Below are 21,961 nucleotides of genomic sequence, written 5' to 3'. Positions count from 1 at the left end.
CATTAAAGGAAACTAACAACTATGAACTAGGATTACAGCATATGAAATACATTTGGCAACAACATGCACTTTGAGAGTGCAGACAGCCCAGTTTTCATCAATTATTATATTCTGTAGACATACCCTCATCCGCTCTCTTTTCCTGGGGGTCTGGCAGCAGATTTCTTGACTTTATCGTTGGAAATGGATCTGCTTTGAGTGTCGCAGGATATCCACACATCTTTGCCATCTCTGTCGTAGCATAGCTTTCGTCGGTAAAGTGTGCGAAACAAACGTCCAATTTCTTGCCACTTTCGCATTTTGGGCCACTGGTGCAACTTGAATCCGTCCCTGTTCGTGTTGTTACACCCTCTGACAACACACCGACGAGGCATGATGTCTCCAAGGTACGGAAAACAGTCGAAAAAACGGAAAATAACAGAGCTGATTTGACTCGGTGTTTGAGAAAATGGCGGATTGCTTCCCGATGTGACGTCACAACGAAAGCCGTTTAATTCGCCAAAATTCACCCATTTAGAGTTCGGAAATCGGTTAAAAAATATATGGTCTTTTTTCTGCAACATCAAGGTATATATTGACGCTTACATAGGTCTGGTGATAATGTTCCCCTTTAATGTGCTATTTTAGGCGGGAAGTAACTTCTGTGAAAAGAAAACTCATTCCTGCAGAGTGTGAATAATACTCTATCAGCCGACTGTTTCCTCATGTTTTCTTTTTGCTCACATTTCCCATTAAGAGGACCAATGCTTTGTTTATCATCTTCCATATTGACTTGGACACTACCTGGACAAACTGCCCGAATTGCGTTGCCACAGACATTTAAGGGATTTTGAGTTATTCTGCACTGCTAAATTGCGTACATTTTATAAACCAGGTTAATAATGATAATGGATTAATTCACATTAGCATGTTAATTTCAACAGCCGTACATTTTATACATGAAAATAATAAGACACTGCAATGCTGTGTAAAGGAGTTCCTGCTGTGTACCTTCAGAATCGTTGCAGTCAAAGTCATCCTCTGTGAAGGGCTTCAGGCAGCTTTGATGGTCTCCAAATGCATGACGGCGACGAGTCCGCGTTGGCACTACTCCGTCTGCAAATAAACGCCACCATCAGACTGATTATTTTACGTATCCGTTTTATTTGTGTCTTCTCATATGCGTACAAAATGGGTTGAACAAAGTTTTATGATATAAAATGCTAATTCCATCAAATCTCACCTGAAAGTTCCACAGCATCGACTCCACTGTCTTCAGCAACTTTTAAGAAAATCTGAATGAGAAGACACACAGTAAATTAAACATCAACAAAAGCTGTTAGCAATCTTGTATATTCCCATGAAAGATACTGTAAATCATTCTGCAGTACTGAAGCCTTTCCAGTTCTTTACCTCCTCTAGGGTGGTGTCAGATATGCCATAGCTTGATATTCCCAGGTCAGTGAGACGGTCATCAAGCTCATGGAAGAGCTCCACAAAGGCTCCATCTTTGGCTGACTGGTAGGGCAAGATGTAAGTGAGCTCATGTCCAACGTCTTCCACCAGGCGAGCTTCTGAGACATGCTTAAATATCACGTTGGAGATGAGGGAAACGTCTGAGTGGTGAAAATAAACAGGCGTTACCAATGTATTAAGTCAACATTAATTGAAACTTTTGTGTTACCAATTGTGGTGGTCTCACTCTCTGGTTCACTGCCAAGGCCTGCATCTGAACTGCTCTCAGACACGCTATCCTCCTGTGTGGAAGCACAAATCAAAGTTAAGCAAGAACAAGATAGCATCATCACAACCATGCAAGTGAAGATAATTAACACTCGCTTTTTGCTTACCTTTTCGGTTTTCTTGCTATAGGAAACGGTGCTGGCAGAATTCCTGCAAGACTGAAGTGCCAAATCGTAGTCTCTCTTAACCAGGGTCAAGTAGTAGCCCGTGCCCAGCTGGGTCTTTAGGAAGAGCGAAGAGCCGACACAGCACAGCTTGCCGTGGGAGATAATGGCAATGCGGTCACCCAGGATGTCTGCTTCGTCCATGTGATGGGTTGACAGGATAATGGTGCGGCCTGCCAAATGGACAATTAGTGTTATCTATAGTCTACATCGATGTTCTTCTACTTTATCATATGCAAAACTGATCATTTTAAACATTACTAACTACTGATGTGTATCTCTAGTTCTTACATCAGGAGATCATGTTTTGATCTGCATGTTTTTAGGTACAGTACGTCAACCTGGGTTTTTACAATGGTATAATAAGTATTATTTTAAGAACCACCCAATTACACTTTGGAAACACTCAATGTTTCAAAAGTGATTGTTAAATTTGTAGACTTTAGATTCTATTTTTCTTTACATTACCATGGTTTCCGGACTACAAGTTACTACTGATATACATTTTTTCCCACCCTGTGCACTATACACTTTATACAATTCTGTGACTAATTTATGGATTTTCACAAGCTTCACATGCCGCCAATAAATTTAGCCTTGTCATATCAGACTAATGAAACTTTCAAACTGGTCACAGTTGACCAATTAAATTGTAAACATTAAAGGGGAACATTATCACAATTTCAGAATGGTTAAAACCATTAAAAATCAGTTCCCAGTGGCTTATTATATTTTTCGAAGTTTTTTTTCAAAATTTTACCCATTACGCAATATCCCTAAAAAAGGCTTCAAAGTGCCTGATTTTAACCATCGTTATAAACACCCGTCCATTTTCCTGTGACGTCACACAGTGAATACAAACAAACATGGCGGAAAAAACAGCAAGATATAGCGACATTAGCTCGGATTCAGACTCGGATTTCAGCGGCTTAAGCGATTCAACAGATTACGCATGTATTGAAACGGATGGTTGTAGTGTGGAGGCAGGTAGCGAAAACGAAATTGAAGAAGAAACTGAAGCTATTGAGCCATATCGGTTTGAACCGTATGCAAGAGAAACCGACAAAAACGACACGACAGCCAGCGACACGGGAGAAAGCGAGGACGAATTCGGCGATCGCCTTCTAACCAACGATTGGTATGTGTTTGTTTGGAATTAAAGGAAACTAACAACTATGAACTAGGTTTACAGCCTATGAAATACATTTGGCAACAACATGCACTTTGAGAGTGCAGACAGCCCAATTTTCATCAATTAATATATTCTGTAGACATACCCTCATCCGCGCTCTTTTCCTGAAAGCTGATCTGTCCAGTTTTGGAGTTGATGTCAGCAGGCCAGGGAAGCTAGAGTCGATATTCTTCTCTTGATCATCTTCGGTGGCATAAGGGACGGTGTGAGCCAAGACATCCAGGGGGTTTAGCTCGCTCGTCTGCGGGAACAAACTGCTCCCATTGCTTGCCGTGCTACCGAGGTCCTTTGTCCCAGAATTGCTCACACACTCCGACAGATTCAATGGGGGTCTGGCGGCAGATTTCTTTGACTTTATCGTTGGAAATGCATCTGCTTTGAGTGTCGCAGGATATCCACACATTCTTGCCATCTCTGTCGTAGCATAGCTTTCGTCGGAAAAGTGTGCGGAACAAACGTCCAATTTCTTGCCACTTTCGCATCTTTGGGCCACTGGTGCAACTTGAATCCGTCCCTGTTCGTGTTGTTACACCCTCCGACAACACACCGACGAGGCATGATGTCTCCAAGGTACGGAAAACAGTCGAAAAAAACGGAAAATAACAGAGCTGATTTGACTTGGTGTTTGAGAAAATGGCGGATTGCTTCCCGATGTGACGTCACAGCCCCAAAGCCAAAGACGATCAACCCGACTGTTGGAAAAGGAAACAGCTGCCGCACGGAACATAAATTAACCATCACTTACGGGCCCAAAAGGCCAGACCGCCGCGCCCCGAAGAAGACGACTTTAATAGTTTCTGTACGTAGGCGGAGGAGAAGGACGAAGACTGCACTCAATGACTTTTCCTGTAAGTTCCTATTTTCAATGTTTACACTTGCGGATTTTAGGCTTGTTCGGCCGATATATGTACAAAATCAAATTCTGCCAAAAATTAGGTGGGTGCGGCTTATATTTAATTGCGCTCTATAGCCTGGAAATTACGGTAGTTCAAGATTAGTGTTTTTAATTTAACTGTTCACAATCTGGCGGTGGTCTGCACCCAGATTGTTCTTGTTTCCTGTACCTTGTCTGTATTTAAGAAGCAGGTCCCAGATTCCCCTACGTGCATAAGGATCAACACCAGCAGTGGGTTCGTCCAAGATCACAACCTTGGAGCCTCCGACAAAAGCCAAGGCCACAGACAACTTCCTCTGCATCCCTCCTGAATTGACAACAAAGGGAAGAAAACAATTTTTAGTATATCAAGAAAAACAAGTTCTTGCATGAAACACAAATATTAATGCGCGAAAGGTTTTGAAATGAGAAATAATAGAGCCAACCGGAAAGTGTGCTGGTGCGTGACTGTCGTTTGTGAGGCAATCCAACATCGTTAACAATTTGTTCCATCTCGGCCTTCACCATCTCCGCAGGCAGTCCTTTCAGGCGGCCGTAGAACCAGATGTGCTCCTCCACTGTCAGCCTGGATTTATTTTCGGTCAGACCACAAATAAATGTTAAGAGAATTTCTAATAATATCAAAATGCTTAAATGCAAATGTGACCAAAACTTTCCACATACATGCTGAAAAGAACATTGTGCTGGGGACAAACACCCAGATTTTGCCTGATGTTGCTAAGTTCTGAGCGAATGTCTTTGCCCAGGATGTAGGCCGTTCCTGAGGTGGGCGGAAACAACCCTGTCAGGATCGACCTGTCGTAAAAAGAAGCAGGTACAAGTCAGTAACTCGTCAACACAGAGCTCTGTTTACAAGAAGGGTGTGTTGTCGTACATTGTTGTGGTCTTTCCAGCTCCATTGTGGCCGAGGAAGGAGGTGATTTGTCCTTCGTAGAATCTCAGGGATAGTCCATCTACTGCGAGTTTGTTTCCATGGCTATAGACCTTCACCAGGTTCTCAATGTAAACACCTGGCTCAATGTGGCTTGGCTCCTCCTCTATGCACACAGCTGGAGATACAATTCAAGACCAATATTAGCATCTTAGCTTCAGTTGTAGCTTTATATCATTGTGGCACTAAACAAGATGTTCGACCCTTGTTTAATATTACTTGTGTAACACACTAGGGCTGACTGCAGCCTAGTGAGTACTGTAATACATTCTCTCTCCAAATCGCACTTAAAGGTTTGCGGCTTGTACAGGTGACTATATGGATGTTATTTCATGGCTAGAGGGCTTTCTTCACGTTAGAAACCATATTTAGAAACTCTTAAACAGGTTTTTTATCCTCGAGCTTTAAAAAATATTCCATTCATAATTAATAATTCTTACTTCGAGGAAATTAATTTACAACGGCCGGGACTGGAAACAATTATCAACGATAAACGGAGGGTTTGTTGTATTACTTTGGCGACCAGAAGGAGATTTGGTCATGTGTAACGGAGGCCAGCCAGAGAGGCTTGGCCATGTGTACCGAAGTAAACCTCAATCCCTGACTCTTGGGTTGATAGCATGGGCTTTTAGCTCGGTAGCTAGCATGCTCGTCTCTCATGCTGGACGACCCAGGTTCGAGTTCCGAACGGAACGGGAAAAAAGCAGAGACTAAACCAGGCGGGTTACGGAAGCCGGAGTGTGTGCATAACAGAAACATACAATAAAAACGTATTTCAAGTAGGTTTATAATGTATTATTATCATTTAAATAGATTTGTATTTACTGTAGACAATCACATATGAACAATAAACAAAAAGATTACATTGACAACTACAATTCAGTTCAATCCAATATCATGTGTTTATATTTCAGATAATGTCCAAAGTTATATGAAAAAGTAAAAATATTGGAAAAAAAAAATTGGTTGATATCTCCTACCGCAGTGAAGCCAATTCAAAACTGCTATGCCCCGTCAACATTAATTGAAAATGTAAACACAACATAATAAACGGGCAAAAACTATGAAGAAACACATGTTATTTAGACATATCTTTGGGGGAAATGTTTGTCTACAATGTAAAAATATATAGTATGGCCGTTTTAGAAAAACGGCTGTAAATATGTCACGACGACAGCCTTCAAAGCGATGCTAAATGAGCATCTGAATGGATGTGGCTGGAATGCTGCTCAACTGAACTAAAACTATTACAAAGAACATGTTGACTCAAGGTATATAAGTTTAGCAGAAAAAAAGGATAACTGTATCCATGAGGTAATTCAGTCCATCAAAGTAGGACAAGCAAACAGCTGCAGAGAACATCGACCGCGGTGATGATCAGCTACTGAAGTGATCGGTTATGAACCTAAACAACCGCATGACTGTTTATGCCAGAAGCTGGCTCTACTTAAAACATTTTTAACTTCACAAAACAAGCACTATTTGTACCATCAGCGTTGCCTTTCGTGGACAAAGGCGTTGAGAGGTTCTGGTTCTCTTTTTCGCCACACCAGTATGTCTTTGTGAAAGGGAAATACCAAGGTCTGGGTATTCCATACTGGCCTGCAGTGGAAATAATTACATTGTCTTTCAGTACATTGCCATTCACGTTTTTGTTTTTTTTAGTACATCCCTAATTTTTTGTAAAGGCATTCGAAGAGTAATTCGTCCAGACTCACCAGGGAACACAGCCTCAATATACCATGTCATCAGTCCATAGAGCACAGCGTCAAAGAGCATGAGACAGATGGAGGTGGTCAGGTTGTAGCTATCCTCCTCCAGAGGGCTGGCCAGCAAGTTGGACCACTGGATTCCCACGCCTTGCTCCTCAAACAGGGATAAGTACTCACAGCCAAATCCAAAAGCTACAGGAGACAGCAGGCTCTGCAGAGAGGACGGTGAGTAGACACACTTTAATCCGGACAAAACAATATTTTACAAACTGGTTATTTGTGGATGATTGAGTTCCATCAACGCACCACAACAAGTTTTGCTCCGTATCCGATGTAGTCTTGCCAGGCAACGCACAGCACGTAGGGCAGGTAGAGGGTGAAATAGATGATTCCACCGCAGGCCGCTGCCAAGTTAGCGCGAGAGAACAATGTGCTAATAAGGAAGCACTGCATGATGGTTACTACGCCGAAGGAGCTCAGGAAAAGAAAGACGACCCCTGAGTCGCTGTAAGGCAGCAAGTTTCCGGTCTGAGAGAAGGGATAGAGATTAACATGACATCTATTACTTTCCAGATTAATTTACAGGTTAGTGTTCAGCTAGAGAGACAAATAATTACACCTACCTTCAACAACATGACCAACAAGCCAGCGCTGATAAGCAATGGAATCAAACTGCTGATGAACCAGCTGAGCCACAAAATGCCATTGTTCAGTCCCATGATCCTCATGGTCTCCTTGAGCCGGGCTTCCTTCTCGTAGACCACTCCCTTGATGATGATGGCCACGGAGTACATCCACGCCAAAGTCATAAACAAGGGCATCGATCGACTCATCACCCGTAGGAAACTATGAAAGCAAACATGAATTAGAAATGTACTCTGTTTTTTTAATCAATTGCTTACGTATTTTCCGGACTATAATGCTGCGGCTCATTCATGGATGTGTTCACAAGCTTTACATGTCGCCAATAAATCACATCAGACCAATGAAATTGCCTAACACAGGGGTCGGCAACCTTTACCACTCAAAGAGCCATTTTGACCAGTTTCACAAATTAAAGAAAACAATGGGAGCCACAAAACTCTTTTGAAATTTAAAATGAAATTACACTGCATACAAAGTTTTTTTTGCTTTGTGCTTTGTATAAACCAGGGGTCTCAGACACGCGGCCCGCACCTTAATATGAAAATGTAATGTTAGTGCGGCCCGCGAGTTTTATATGAATGGCGCTTGACAGCGTCATACTTGCTAACCCTCCCGATTTTCCCGGGAGACTCCCGAATTACAGGGCAACTATTCTCTCAAACGTCTGTTGATTTTCACCCTAGCAACAATAATAAGGGCGTGCCGTGATGGCACAGCATTTAACGCCTTCTACAACCTGTACAAACAGTGTGCGGGCCCTAACTCTACCGGGCTACATTATACACACGGAAGGGGGTGGATGGTTGATGTGTGGGGGAGCAGGGTTGGGGGGGGCGGGGTTTGGTGGTAGTGGGGGTGTATAATGTAGCCCGGAAGAGTTAGGGCTGCATGGGATTCTGGGTATTTGTTCTGTTGTGTTTATGTTGTGTTACGGTGCGGATGTTCTCCCGAAATGTGTTTGTTATTCTTGTTTGATGTGGGTTCACAGTGTGGCGCATATTAGTAAGTGTCACATATTTTGTTTAGTTATGTTTTGCTTGGTGTTTGGACACTTTTTAGTTCTTGTCTTCACTCCCTTTGTCACCATAGTAAGCATTAGTTTCACCTGGTTCACATCGTCATGTCACGCACCTGTCTCACGTTTTCACATTTTGAGTCACGCACCTGTTTTCACTAATCATGTCATCACTATTTAAGCCTGTAGTTGCCAGGCAGTCAGCCTGGCGACATCACTTTTGACACACTCCTGACACTCTGTTTCATGTTCATAGTCCATGCTGCCCTGTTCACGTCATCGCAAGTAAGTTTTGTTGATTAATGCCACAGTTAGTGTCTTTTGTTTTTTTTGTCCATAGTTCTGCCTTTGTGCGAGTTTTTGTTTTTATAGCCAAGTTTTGTACTTCTGCGCGCCTTTTGTTTATTCCTTTTTTGAGTGTTAAAATCAAATATGTATTTACCTTCATGCCATGTACGGTCCAAATCATTTGCACCATGGGAAAACAAACCACGCCAAAGTCCAAGTCCTGACAGTAAGAGTGTTAAAGTTGTTTATGTGTGGCTGTTGATCAAGTATGCCTTGCTGTCACTTACGTGTGCAAGCAGAAGCCTCATACAACGTGTGGTTGGGACGGCACGCTGTTTGTACAGGTTGTAGAGGGCGTTAGATGCTGTTTCATTATGGCACGTCCATATTTTTATTGTTAGGGTGAAAATTGGAGAATATTCGCCCTGGGAGAGGCACCGAAATCCGTAAGTCTCCCGGGAAAATCGGGAGGGTTGGCAAGTATGCAGCTGAGCCGCATCAGAGTGGTCAAAGAGCCGCATGCGGCTCCGGAGCCGCGGGTTGCCGACCCCTGGTCTAACAGGTCACGGTGGACCAAGGAAACTGTTAACATTAAATTAAAGGCACTCACACAATCATTCAGTTAGCCATTTAGAGCGTTATAGACTCACTCTCGTCATGGAGAAGACAACGAAATGCACACAACGCAGCCCCAAAGCCAAAGACGATTGACCCGGCCATCGGTAGAGGAAATCTATGACCAATAAAGAGATCCCGAAAGGACAGACCGCCGCATGCCAAAGAAGACGACTTTAGTGGTTTCAGCACGTTGGAGGAGTAGAAGGGTGAAGACTGCGCTCAGAGAACTCTCTGGTAGGATACTCTATGCCGTGTTACAGACACTGTCTTTTGTAAATTTTGCGAATAAACACAAGCGACCTGTGTAAATATTTTCAATGTGCACACCTGCTGCTTGTAGACTTGTGCGGCCAATGTAAGTATAAAATAAAATTTGTCCTAAAATTAGGTGGATGCAGCATTTATTTACGGGTCTCTATAGTCCGGAAATGACCGTAGTTTTAGTTCTACATTGTGTAGGCACTTACATGTCATCCACGTAGCAGGGGTAGGGCATCTGCTGAATGTAAACACCAGTCTTTTCCTTGCTGCCCGTCACAGCTCGGATGATTCCCTGTTCAATCACATCTTGCAGGTAAGAGAATCCGCCCCATATGTAACGCAAGTCCTCGAAGGGGTCGGCTCTGGGGCCAGGGTCCCAGTAGCTGCAAACATTTGGACAATCCTATTAGCACAATAACATGAAATAGTAATTTAAAAAATGGTGAGATTCTTCTCTCTCATACCCATCCTTGATCTTGTTGGTCCTCTCAACGTTGTCGATGTCCATGCGGATTTTGTAGTTGACGTTAGAGGGCAAGTCAGAGCTGTTGCCGTGGGCGATGTCAGGAAACACAATGCCTGCCCAGAACTTCTGGTTGTCAAGCAGACCCATGGATTTGTTAACTAAGCGCTCTTCATTTGCGACTGGCTCCAGTTTATCCAGGTTCACACACTGAGCGGCAAAAGAGGAATGGTTAAGGTTATTGAGGATTAAACATACATTTAACGAGTAAATATACATTTAACAAATAACGCATCATTTTAATCAGTTTTATCACTCTTTTTAAATAACATTTCTTCCTTACATAATTTTAATTGACCTAAAAAAGACCCACATATTTTGACAAAAATGCAATTTTATTATCAGAATGTCATAAAGGATTTTTTTAAAATGTATTAGTTAAAAGTACCTCATTTATTTGGCAGCAGTTTTATATACAGTCCAGTCGGAGTGTATTTTGAAACTAAATTTGTCGTCTCCTCACTCATCTTTGACCTGATTACTGATCGTAGAACAATAAATTTTTTCTTTTCAGGCAATCATCCACATTTAAGGTAAATGAGCAACATGCTCAAAATTAATAAATAATAATAAATAAATAAAATAATTAGTTAAATTAAATAAAAAAAACAAAAAAATAATAAATTAATATTCTGCAACTATACATGATTAATGGAATTATCTTTTATTATTAATCACATGAGTTAACTTGTTATTTTGACAACCCTACTTTTCATATGACCTCCCTTAAAACAAACCATCCTCTGTAATGGACATTTGCCCGTATATTTTGTCAGAGTTACAAATGTCGAAAAAAATAATAAAAACTAGCCCTGTTATGGAAAACACAAATGTCTGCTGCAGATGACGCTGGCTTTTAGGAGATTACATTACATGGGCAACATTATTAGCTGAGCCTTTCCTATACTCAGCAGATTTAAACTCAGCTGTACCATGCGTTTGAGAGGGGATAAAAAGGCAGTATGAGCACTCAACAGTTCTGCAGTTCTAACAGACATATTTATTATTGTTGGCCTTGACAGCTCTTGTGAGAGATGACAGCAGGTATGTCTTGAAAGCTCCTTGTGAGGTAAATCCCACCTAGTAGGTCAGTAGGTCGGTATGTTATTTACAGTGGGACCAGACATGTCCTGTGTTTACTTTTCTGACGCAAGTGTGTGCATTTTCGATCACTAGCTGGATTTATAGACAAGCAATCTCTCCTCTTGGAACCATGAATTTAACTGGGAAAAAAGCTAATCTTCATGGTCTTATATCATCGGAGCATGACAATTGAGAAGTCACGGGGCGATACACCAAGAATTTAATTAGAGAAAACCAAAAAAAAACCTTTTACAGCAGGGCAGGAACGCAGGCAATAATAAATATACATGCGGTAGATCTTTATCTAAGGCTTGCCCCTGGCTGGCATGATGACCCAGTGAGCACAGAGGAACACAGTGACCCACTAGGCCTGGCCATGACTTGATTTTACAGTGTGCAGGTCCAAGAGCATTTAATCAATGATGAGGAGATGACCTACATAGGCAATTAGCTGTCTATTTACTTCTCGCAACTTAACCTTAATGAAAGACATTACATAAGCATGACAGCGAGTGTATGTGTGCAAAGGGACTAAACTAATCTATGTTCAAATGCAACCCTCATTGAGCCAAAATGTAATCAAATGTATACTAACCTCCATGAAGCGGGTAATGGTCTGGATGGCCTGGTCCGTTTCGTTGAAGACCTCTCTCCAGGTGTATGCTGATCCTGCAGCTTTTTGGTCTACCACAGACTTGGAGAGAAAGCGCGACAGGTCGGACACGCGCCACTCAGTGCCACTGAGATGAGTATTCAAGAAAGTGGCGCTGGCGTTATTTTGGAGCAATGTCTGCAGAAAAAGGAGAATACGTTCTTTAAAACATAGAATGAGCTCAATAAAAATGGGTTTAAATATTGACATAAAACAAAAACTGGAAGCGTCAAGGGTTAGTTGATATTTGTTAAATTTTTTTGCTGCTGATGTACTATTCTATAAAGTTTGTGGCCTGTGACCTCTTTTTCACATCTCATCTCACTCCCACGCTCTTAGCGTTTATCACCCTGTTCCACAATGAAAACTATGTTAAGGCTGAATAGGCACCCAAAAAATACCACAGCTTCAGAAGCATGAATTATGCTATTGTCAGATACAAATATGTTGATGCATTTAAACAAAAATAAAAGGGTTACTGGGAAAATACCTTAAAATTATACGCACTGACACATTCATTTAATACTGGTATTATGTATTAACTTCACTGCTAAAAGGAATAACGATTAGGTAAAGTGTTATTTATAGGTGTACAGTATATGGAATGAAAAACATTTGTTGAGCAATACTTTGACTTTTTCAAGGGTCCAAGAAAATAGACAAGTGTTCAAAGGTAATTCAAACATTGACCACTGGGAGGCAGTGCTGACATTGTGAAAGCTAGCTAAGCAAGCATGTCATGTGAACCTCATCTGATCCTAATTAAATGTTTTCATCTGTTAATTAAAAAATGATCAGTGGGTTCAGATATTAGATCTGTGTACAATGGTACCTCAATTCAAATGCTAGACTTAAAGGGGAACATTATCACCAGACCTATGTAAGCGTCAATATATACCTTGATATTGCAAAAAAAAAGACCATATTTTTTTTAACCGATTTCCGAACTCTAAGTGGGTGAATTTTGGCGAATTAAACGCCTTTCTAATATTCGCTCTCGGAGCGATGACGTCACAATGTGGCGTCACATCGGGAAGCAATCCGCCATTTTCTCAAACACCGAGTCAAATCAGCTCTGTTATTTTCCGTTTTTTCGACTGTTTTCCGTACCTTGGAGACATCATGCCTCGTCGGTGTGTTGTCGGAGGGTGTAACAACACGAACAGGGACGAATTCAAGTTGCACTAGTGGCCCAAAGATGCGAAAGTGGCAAGAAATTGGACGTTTGTTCCGCACACTTTACCGACGAAAGCTATGCTACGACAGAGATGGCAAGAATGTGTGGATATCCTGCGACATTCAAAGCAGATGCATTTCCAACGATAAAGTCAAAGAAATCTGCCGCCAGACCCCCATTGAATCTGCCGGAGTGTGTGAGCAATTCAGGGACAAAGGACCTCGGTAGCACAGCAAGCAATGGCGGCAGTTTGTTCCCACAGACGAGCGAGCTAAACCCCCTATCAACCCTAGCTTCCCTGGCCTGCTGACATCAACTCCAAAACTGGACAGATCAGCTTTCAGGAAAAGAGCGCGGATGAGGGTATGTCTACAGAATATATTAATTGATGAAAATTGGGCTGTCTGCACTCTCAAAGTGCATGTTGTTGCCAAATGTATTTCATATGCTGTAAACCTAGTTCATAGTTGTTAGTTTCCTTTAATGCCAAACAAACACATACCAATCGTTGGTTAGAAGGCGATGGCCGAATTCGTCCTCGCTTTCTCCCGTGTCGCTGGCTGTCGTGTCGTTTTCGTCGGTTTCACTTACATACGGTTCAAACCGATATGGCTCAATAGCTTCAGTTTCTTCTTCAATTTCGTTTTCGCTACCTGCCTCCACACTACAACCATCCGTTTCAATACATTCGTAATCTGTTGAATCGCTTAAGCCGCTGAAATCCGAGTCTGAATTCGAGCTAATGTCGCTATAGCTTGCTGTTCTTTCCGCCATGTTTGTTTGTGTGGGTTTCACTATGTGACGTCGCAGGAAAATGGACGGGTGTTTATAACGATGGTTAAAATCAGGTACTTTGAAGCTTTTTTTAGGGATATTGCGTGATGGTTAATAATAAGCCACTGGGAACTGATTTTTAATGGTTTTAACCATTCTGAAATTGTGATAATGTTCCCCTTTAACTTGAGTGCCCCAACCTCAAGAGTGTTTTGAGATAATTGTTATGCTTTAAGTTGCAAGCAAAAGTTGGAGTTCCAAGCATCCAGCCACAGCAAATGTCACAATTAACCCCGTAAGATTCGCCCAAAACATAGCATTAACTTTTAACTACAGAGTGACATAACTTTGTTTTGTCAATTCTAAGTATTCTCATCAGCCTAAGGGAAAACAAACTTCGGGGGACTGTTGTGGATATATAACCGTAAACACATTAGTCCATAACAAAGTAGGATGGATGGTGAGGCTTGATGAGTATTTTTGAAATGAAATGTCCCCTTTTTGGAAGCACCATAATTAAACATAGGTCACAGAGGTATACAGACTATTATGTTCAAGCGTGTTCTCTGAGTGCAGGTCACTCACCCTGACTAAGTCTATCTCCTCACTGTTCTCCATGAAGTTCCATACTTTGGGCTTCATCTCATCCCACATTCCTCCGAGGTCCCTCAACAGGCCCAGCTCCTGGAAAGTCTTGTTCACCTGGAGCAAACAATCACACGTATCAGTCGACATTCAGTGGTTGATGCGTTGAAAGATTTCAAGCAATGTTCTCGACACTTTACCTCGTGGATTATCCTCTGCGTCGCTGGAGTATCTGGGGTGTAGAGGATCTTTCCCATGAGCAAAGGCTTCAGAGCTCTCCAGATCATCCTGGATATGGGACTGGATTCCAAGTTTCGCATCATGCTGTTACAGTAAGGAGCTTGACAAAACAAACAAAGAAAAAGCATTTATTACATTGTATGGCTACTTTGTTTGGCACCTAAATACCAGTGATCATGCAGACACTTACTGGATGTGTTGTCGTATGCGGAAATAGGATCGTTGTCGCTGTCGTTGCCATGGTTTCCAAACAGCGCCTTGTAGTTGTTATCCTCATACCAATTGAGGGACTTGATTTTAAGGCCGCCCCCCTCGGGGTGACCACAGACAATACGTGACACAGCCTGGTACATCTGATTCGGAGAGCCTGTGGCATTCGCAGTGAGATACAGGATCTCATTTCGCATGTCTTTCCAACTCTTCATGCTGGCAAGCTTGAGGGAGAAACACAGGAGAGGAGACGTCAGCGTAAAAACGTAAGACCCCCGCCAGCCATAATATTGCGAGTCTATGTGATGATTAGTTTGGGAGCACGAACAACAACTCAAACAAAAATGGTCAGCTCTTCATCGGAAAAACAGTCAAAATGTAGGTTCTACATAGTAAACATACTTCTGTCAGGGGTCTCAAACTCAGTTTAATGACGGTATTTTCCGGACTATAAGCCGCTTCTTTTTTCCAACGCTTTGTACACTAAAACGGTGCGGCTAATTTACGGATTTTGCCGTGTTAACGGTCATAATTGTTTGTATTCAACAAAAAGTTTCCATATTACACGGACAGAGACTCTGAAAAGGTGTGTTATTGTTTGTGCTATGCAGCCATCTTTTGGACGAGTTCACTCAATGCAGGTGCTGTAGGTTGAAAATGTACTTCCTATTTCATGCCTTAAACTATAAGTGAAATCTTCAATGGCGTTTCTAGGGATTCTTCATTCATCACTCCAAGCAACGTTTGTAAATTTTACAATATAACTAAAACCATTCATACTTACTAAATTATCCCATGTGTGATGTCTGTAGGAGTGTTTTCATGCATATCTGTACGTGCTATCGTAATGTGATCAAGCTAGCATTGCTAGCATTAGCGAATATGCTAACACGTTTGCAAGTGTCTGTGTTGGTATTATTAACTTACAATGGCATTCTTTTTGTATTGTTTCAGTTTCGTAAATTCACCAAACCGTCACTATTGAGACCATTTAGCTAATTGGGGGGCTAGCTTGTACAGCTTGTGGGGTCCATAACGATAACCTATTTTTGCTTGATCAGCCGTTCTACTGCCATGTGATAGGCACCGTTTGGAAACAATTAAGGTATGTAAACAAACATTTACAAAATATTTGGTACCGGTATATATCTGCCGCTTATAGTATGGCGCGGCTAATATTTGTACAAATATTTTTTATTCTAAAATTTGGTGGATGTGGCTCAAATGCCGGTCCACTCTATAGCCCGGGAAATAAAGACTTAGACTAGACTTAGACTTAGACTTCCTTTTTATTGTCATTCAAATTTGAACTTTACAGCACAGATAAGAACGAAATTTTGTTACATAAGCTCATGGTAGTGCAGGACAAAAAAGCAATAAGGTGCATATATAAATAAATAAATATATATAAATAATATATAAATATATATATAAAAAATAAATAGATATATATAAATATATATAAATAAATAGATTACTGTACAGATAAATATATTGCACTTTTTCACATGCGTCCACGTTTATGGATGTATGTTATATTGTGTATATAAAGTATATATATATATATATATATATATATATATATATATATATATATATATATATATATATATATATATATATATATATATATATATATATATAATATAAAGGTAGTTATACCTAAATCTATAGCCACCCCAAAGCTGTGGTAGGCCTTCAGCCATTATAAATGGCAAATTGAATATAAAAACATTTATAATATGACACTGTTGATTTCCCCAGGAAATGATCAGAGATACTTCTGCCTTCTTACAGAAGTTGCTTTTTGTGTTGCCAAATGTGTTATTTTTGTGTTTGTACCGTTAAAGAAATTAGTGCTCTTTTGAATAGGATTCAAAATTGCAATAATATATTTAACTATTAGCCGCTCAGGCCGCAATTACACAAAACTATGATGTTAAGTACAGGGCCACAAAATATGAGTTTGAGTGCCCTGTTCTATTTAAATACTACACTCCTCAGTGTTTCGTTTATTCATCTTAAGAATTTAGTTTAAAGAAATGCATGTGTCTGTTTCAGCATGACTGTGCCCCAGTGCAGAAAACAAGACCTAATTGGATTAGTTTGGTGTAGAAGAATGTGACAGCCCTGATCTAAAGCCCACTAAACACGTTTGTGGTTAAATAAAACAGTTTGTGAGGCAACAGCACAAATATCTCAAATTCAAACCCTAGATTAAGGGCAGTAGAAGCTAACTTACTGTTGTCCAAATACTCTTCTGTATAGTGTGTACAGATGTTGATAAAATAAGGAAAAGAACGCAGAGTTCTACGCATTAGTATTCAGCTGTTAAGAAAATATTTCAATATAAAATATCATCAAGTCATTAAAGTCAAACACTGTAAGGATGAAAAAAGTCGCCTTTCAGTCAACAAAAAAAGGCCAACAACTGTCAAGTCACTTGTCAGGCACAGAACAGATATAAATATTTGAACATATAATATCTTAAAGGCAAATATTCTAAACAACAGAATGTTATGTAAAATGTGGCCAAACACCTTTCAGGCATGTCTATGTAAAAAAAAAAAAAAAGCATATCATATTATATCATCCATTGTAACGCCATAAAAATATGATGCCAGTAACCGCACAAGCACACTATCGGGTTTAACCTACTCAGTGGCCTAGTGGTTAGAGTGTCCGCCCTGAGATCGGTAGGTTGTGGGTTCAAACCCCGGCCGAGTCATACCAAAGACTATAAAAATGGGACCCATTACCTCCCTGCTTGGCATTCAGTATCAAGGGTTGGAATTGGGGGTTAAATCACCAAAAATGATTCCCGGGCGCGGCCACCGCTGCTGCCCACTGCTCCCCTCACCTCCCAGGGGGTGATCAAGGGTGATGGGTCAAATGCAGAGAATAATTTCGCCACACCTAGTGTGTGTGTGACAATCATTGGTACTTTAACTTTTAACTTTGATACCAGAGACTGGTGCGAGTGCGATTGAAAGGTGTGTACTGATGATCATAAGTTGCACTATGAATGGTATTTTAGACATGGCTCAATGTGTGTGTGTGTGTGTGTGTGTGTGTGTGTGTTCTTGTATTTCTACCATTCTTGAGACATCAACAAGGAAAAGTGCCTACCATATGAGGACCGGTGAACAAGATAGGACCAAAATCATGGTCCCAATACAGAAAACCATTGCATCTAATAGAGAATGTCTCATTTGCACCCCTGGTGGTGAAATCTATCAAAATTAGGGTGGTCCCAAAAAGGAGGGATTTTTCAAATTGACTGTGTGTCGTTTTTAAAAGTGGTCCCCCTCTGGTCAACATATGAAATAACAAGTGTGTGTAAAAATGTGAAAGTGCTCCTCCTCTGTTCAACATATATAGTAACAAGTGTGTGTAAGAAATTAAAATGCGCCCCCTTTGGTCAAAATTAATTAAAACATAAATAAAATAAATATGTATATGGAGACATACTGTAATAACAAAGTAAATAATAAAGATTAAAACCAATTACAGACAACAAAATTCCAAAAAATAAATAACTAAAAGCTTAAATTTGTTTACATTTGCATAATTTGTATATATTATTAATGGTGTAAATACAAATGTTTATATATCTAGAAATGGTGGTCCTAAAGAGGTAGGCATTTTTTGACGGTCTCAAGAAGGTCACACATACAAGAATGTGTGTGTGTGTGTGTGTGTGAGTGTGTGTGTGTGTGTGTGTGTGTGTGTGTATGTGTGTGTGTGTGTGTGTGCGCGTGCGTGTGCGGCGGGGTGTAGACACTCAGCAGTTGGGCAGACAGTGATAAATCTCCAGTGCTATCGGTTCTGTAGTAAGTGTGTGTGTGAGTGTGTGTGTGTGAGCCCTGGTAGATAACTGCATAGGTTAGTGTGACATCTGCATTTTATCTCTAATGCTAAACGTTGTGGTTATTGTGTTATTATTATTCATGTTTCATTTGTTGCACTAAACATATTGTTGTGACCGTAGTTTTAGTAGAATTTGACACACATAATATCTATTTATTATGGAAGGCATGTGCAGGAAACTTCTTTTATACATTTATTTTCTTAGTTATTCTTTAATTATATAATTATTGTGATTATTTTACCTAATTGTATTCTATTATTGTTGTGATTTTACCTAGCATCATGTCCTTTGTGAGTTTTGTTGTGGATTGTTTGTCATGCTTTCAATGTATTTTGCTTTTGTAGCTGTTTATTTTGTTAAAAACGTGTTGAATACATCAGTGTTTTTCAACCTTTTTTGAGGCAAGGCACGTTTTTTTCATAAAAAATTTCCGGAGGCACACCACCAGGTCGTCGTGCCTTTTTTTGAGTTTGTTGGTGTTTTCCTGTGTCGTGCTTTAGTTTTTGTCTTGCGCTGTTATTTTGGTGGCCCTTCCTGTTTTGTTGGTGTTTTCCTGTAGCAGTTTCATGTCTTCCTTTGAGCGCTATTCTCCGCACTTGCTTTGTGTTAGCAAGCAAGGCTATTTAAGTTGTTGCTATCCTTCTTTGTGTGGACATTGTTGATTGTCATGTCATGTACGGATGTACTTTGTGGACGTCGTAAGTTTTTGCTGTCGTCCAGCATTCTGTTTCTGTTTACTTGGTAGCCAGTTCAGTTTTACTTGTGTTTTTGCATAGCCATTCGTATGCTTCATTGCCTTTTCCTCATGTTCATTTTTGGTTTAAGCAAAATATAAGTTTTTACCTGCATATTGTGATCACAACAAACCATCCTCGTTTCACAAGACACATTCTGACTTTTACAAAGCAATTAATTACCAGCTGCCACCTACTGACATGGAGTTTTATGTGGTTTACCCCGCCGAGCTCTACACAGCACAGACACTAAGCAACAGCGCATTATTTGCAGATTATAATTATTGATTTGAAAAGAATATTTTTGGGACCAATTAGGTGAAGTTGCATAATTTCCCACGGCACACCAGACAATAGTGTGCCGCGGCACAGTGGTTGAAAAACACTGGAATACATGATTCAAACAAGTCACAATTTGTTTTCCCATGTTTCTGGTACCCTTCACTTCCTTTTGGCTTCATTTTGCGAGGTGAGCAGATATACTGACATTGAGACAATGAACAAGTTTCAGCATGTTGTGCATTAATTGCATTATAGTCACCGACTCGTGATAAGAAACGAATTGGGCGGTGGGGCTGCGGGTTTTTGTGCAACAAAGAACAAGGGTGAAGAAAGGATTGTGAAGCTTTGGAGGAGGTTACTTGAGTTTATGGTGAAAGCTCACGCTCTGAGGAGGAAATAGAGACAAAAAAATATAGCCAGGTTTAAAGGAGAAAACCAAAAATATGAGCAAATATACAGGGGAGGAAACCAAATCGTAAGATAACGCCGGTCGTTGGGTAAAATAAACTTGTGTTTGAGAGAGAACGGGAGTAGAAGCTCGAAACAGAGAGAGGGAGAAGAAGGCGAGAGAACCAAACGAGGTTACTCTCGGTCACTCTCCTAATAGACAAACCTACGCAGGCTCCTCAAGTACTCGGTTATTACACTGACAAATGCTACCAAGCACACACACTCTGCTCGGTTTCATTTAACATTTTTTTCCCACTCTCGCCTACAGCACACACGCTGTCTTCGGTATGTTTGTCAACATGTCATAAATGCATGACACACAAACATATAAAGAGGTTGCTGCAAATCCTGTCTGAGCCTGCAGCTGCATCAAAGCGCCAACATGCAAAGAAATTGCGTGCAATGTTTGTGTGCCATGTCTAACTGGGTGCATGCTGCAGGTCAATGAGTGTGTTACATGCTGCATTGTGCTACACAAGCTTTGACTGGAGACCATTTTGTCTTCTCTGCTGTCAGATGCTTCTTTCTTTTCTTTTGATTTGCTATTTTTGTGTGTGTGTGCATGTGTGTGACTACTGGCCCAAAATGTGGAATGGTCTCCAAGGGCACTAATTGAAACAGTCTTCTCCCAGGGAAACAATGACCGTGTTGGCATGGATCACAAGTAGACACACAGTCATCATCAGCAGCCTGTTTGACTCACAGTAACCTCCTCTAAGAGGAGTCTGTCTGAGGTTACTAAAGTTCATCTTGATCACCCAGCCACAGAAACCCTACCTGCAGGGCTTTGTGTGGCTCTAAACAAGATTTTGTTTGTGGCCCCATTTTGGTCATTAGTGGGTTTGTCCCGATATAAATAATTTGGTATGTATATCGATACCCCAAAAAAATTTTTATATTGGCGACTTGTCCAGGGTGTACCCCGCCTTCCGCCCGATTGTAGCTGAGATAGGCTCCAGCGCCCCCCGCGACCCCAAAGGGAATAAGCGGTAGAAAATGGAAAAAAATGGGCTTTATTTTAACAGAAAATCTAAATGCTTATTATTTGAATGTTTACCTAAGTTTGAAGCAAAGGTGGTAATACTAATCACTACGTTTGGTGAACACTTGCAGCGCCACCTTTATCGTTAGTTTTGAAGCCCAAATACCTCCATATTGCACTTCACGCACCCTCTTTATTAACCAGGAGAATTGCCGTTTTTTTGCCATTCTTCCTCTCCACAATGTTACTGCTTGTATGCGCTTTGTGTGTGCGTTTCGACACCTCGGCTCTGTAGTCACCGCCGCACAGCAGCATAAAAGGTACCGGTATTTTTTAAAAGGCAGTATAGTACCGTTTCCAAATAATTACTTATATCGTATAACCCTAGTCTTTAATAATACTTATTATTTTCATTATATATTAAGGGGACTAAAAAATCCTTAAACCCCGGTAAATTATTTTTTGGTGCTGTTTTTTTTTTTTTACAAAATAGTGCCGACAAATTTAATATAAGGTAGCCAAAATGTGTTTTAAAAAAAAATAATGGTACCTATCATTATTCATTTTAATATGATTATAAATAGAGATGTCTGATAATATCGCCGATATTATCGGCCGCTAAATGCGTTAAAATGTAATATCGGAAATTATCGGTATCGTTTTTTTTTTATCGGTATCGGTTTTTTTTTGGTTTTTTTTTTATTAAATTAACATAAAAAACACAAGATACACTTACAATTAGTGCACCAACCCAAAAAACCTCCCTCCCCCATTTACACTCATTCACACAAAAGGGTTGTTTCTTTCTGTTATTAATATTCTGGTTCCTACATTATATATCAATATATATCAATACAGTCTGCAAGGGATACAGTCCGTAAGCACACATGATTGTGCGTGCTGCTGGTCCACTAATAGTACTAACCTTTAACAGTTAATTTTACAAATTTTCATT

At 40.5% G+C, this 21,961-nt stretch overlaps 1 protein-coding gene across 1 annotated transcript in view; it reads right to left on the bottom strand.

Annotated features, from left to right (window-relative positions):
• LOC133570122 (phospholipid-transporting ATPase ABCA1-like) overlaps positions 1-21,961 on the bottom strand; it is a 76,417-nt gene that overhangs the window by 22,933 nt on the left and 31,523 nt on the right. Inside the window, exons 9-27 of the mRNA XM_061922811.2 lie at positions 14,668-14,911; positions 14,438-14,577; positions 14,238-14,354; positions 11,645-11,839; positions 9,908-10,116; positions 9,650-9,826; positions 7,240-7,462; positions 6,923-7,144; positions 6,623-6,827; positions 6,393-6,506; positions 4,848-5,022; positions 4,637-4,768; positions 4,399-4,538; positions 4,143-4,280; positions 1,830-2,059; positions 1,664-1,736; positions 1,393-1,595; positions 1,223-1,274; positions 991-1,095 (exon numbers count right to left, since the gene is read on the bottom strand). Coding sequence (XP_061778795.2) covers positions 991-1,095; positions 1,223-1,274; positions 1,393-1,595; positions 1,664-1,736; positions 1,830-2,059; positions 4,143-4,280; positions 4,399-4,538; positions 4,637-4,768; positions 4,848-5,022; positions 6,393-6,506; positions 6,623-6,827; positions 6,923-7,144; positions 7,240-7,462; positions 9,650-9,826; positions 9,908-10,116; positions 11,645-11,839; positions 14,238-14,354; positions 14,438-14,577; positions 14,668-14,911 — 3,094 coding nt within the window. The remainder of the gene's footprint in view (positions 1-990; positions 1,096-1,222; positions 1,275-1,392; positions 1,596-1,663; positions 1,737-1,829; positions 2,060-4,142; positions 4,281-4,398; positions 4,539-4,636; positions 4,769-4,847; positions 5,023-6,392; positions 6,507-6,622; positions 6,828-6,922; positions 7,145-7,239; positions 7,463-9,649; positions 9,827-9,907; positions 10,117-11,644; positions 11,840-14,237; positions 14,355-14,437; positions 14,578-14,667; positions 14,912-21,961) is intronic.

This window comes from Nerophis lumbriciformis, linkage group LG27 (genome assembly GCF_033978685.3).
Source record: "Nerophis lumbriciformis linkage group LG27, RoL_Nlum_v2.1, whole genome shotgun sequence".
NCBI classification, from domain to species: Eukaryota; Metazoa; Chordata; class Actinopteri; order Syngnathiformes; family Syngnathidae; genus Nerophis; species Nerophis lumbriciformis.
Note: the sequence above shows the minus strand (reverse complement) of the source record. Positions and strands in the feature narration are given on the sequence as shown.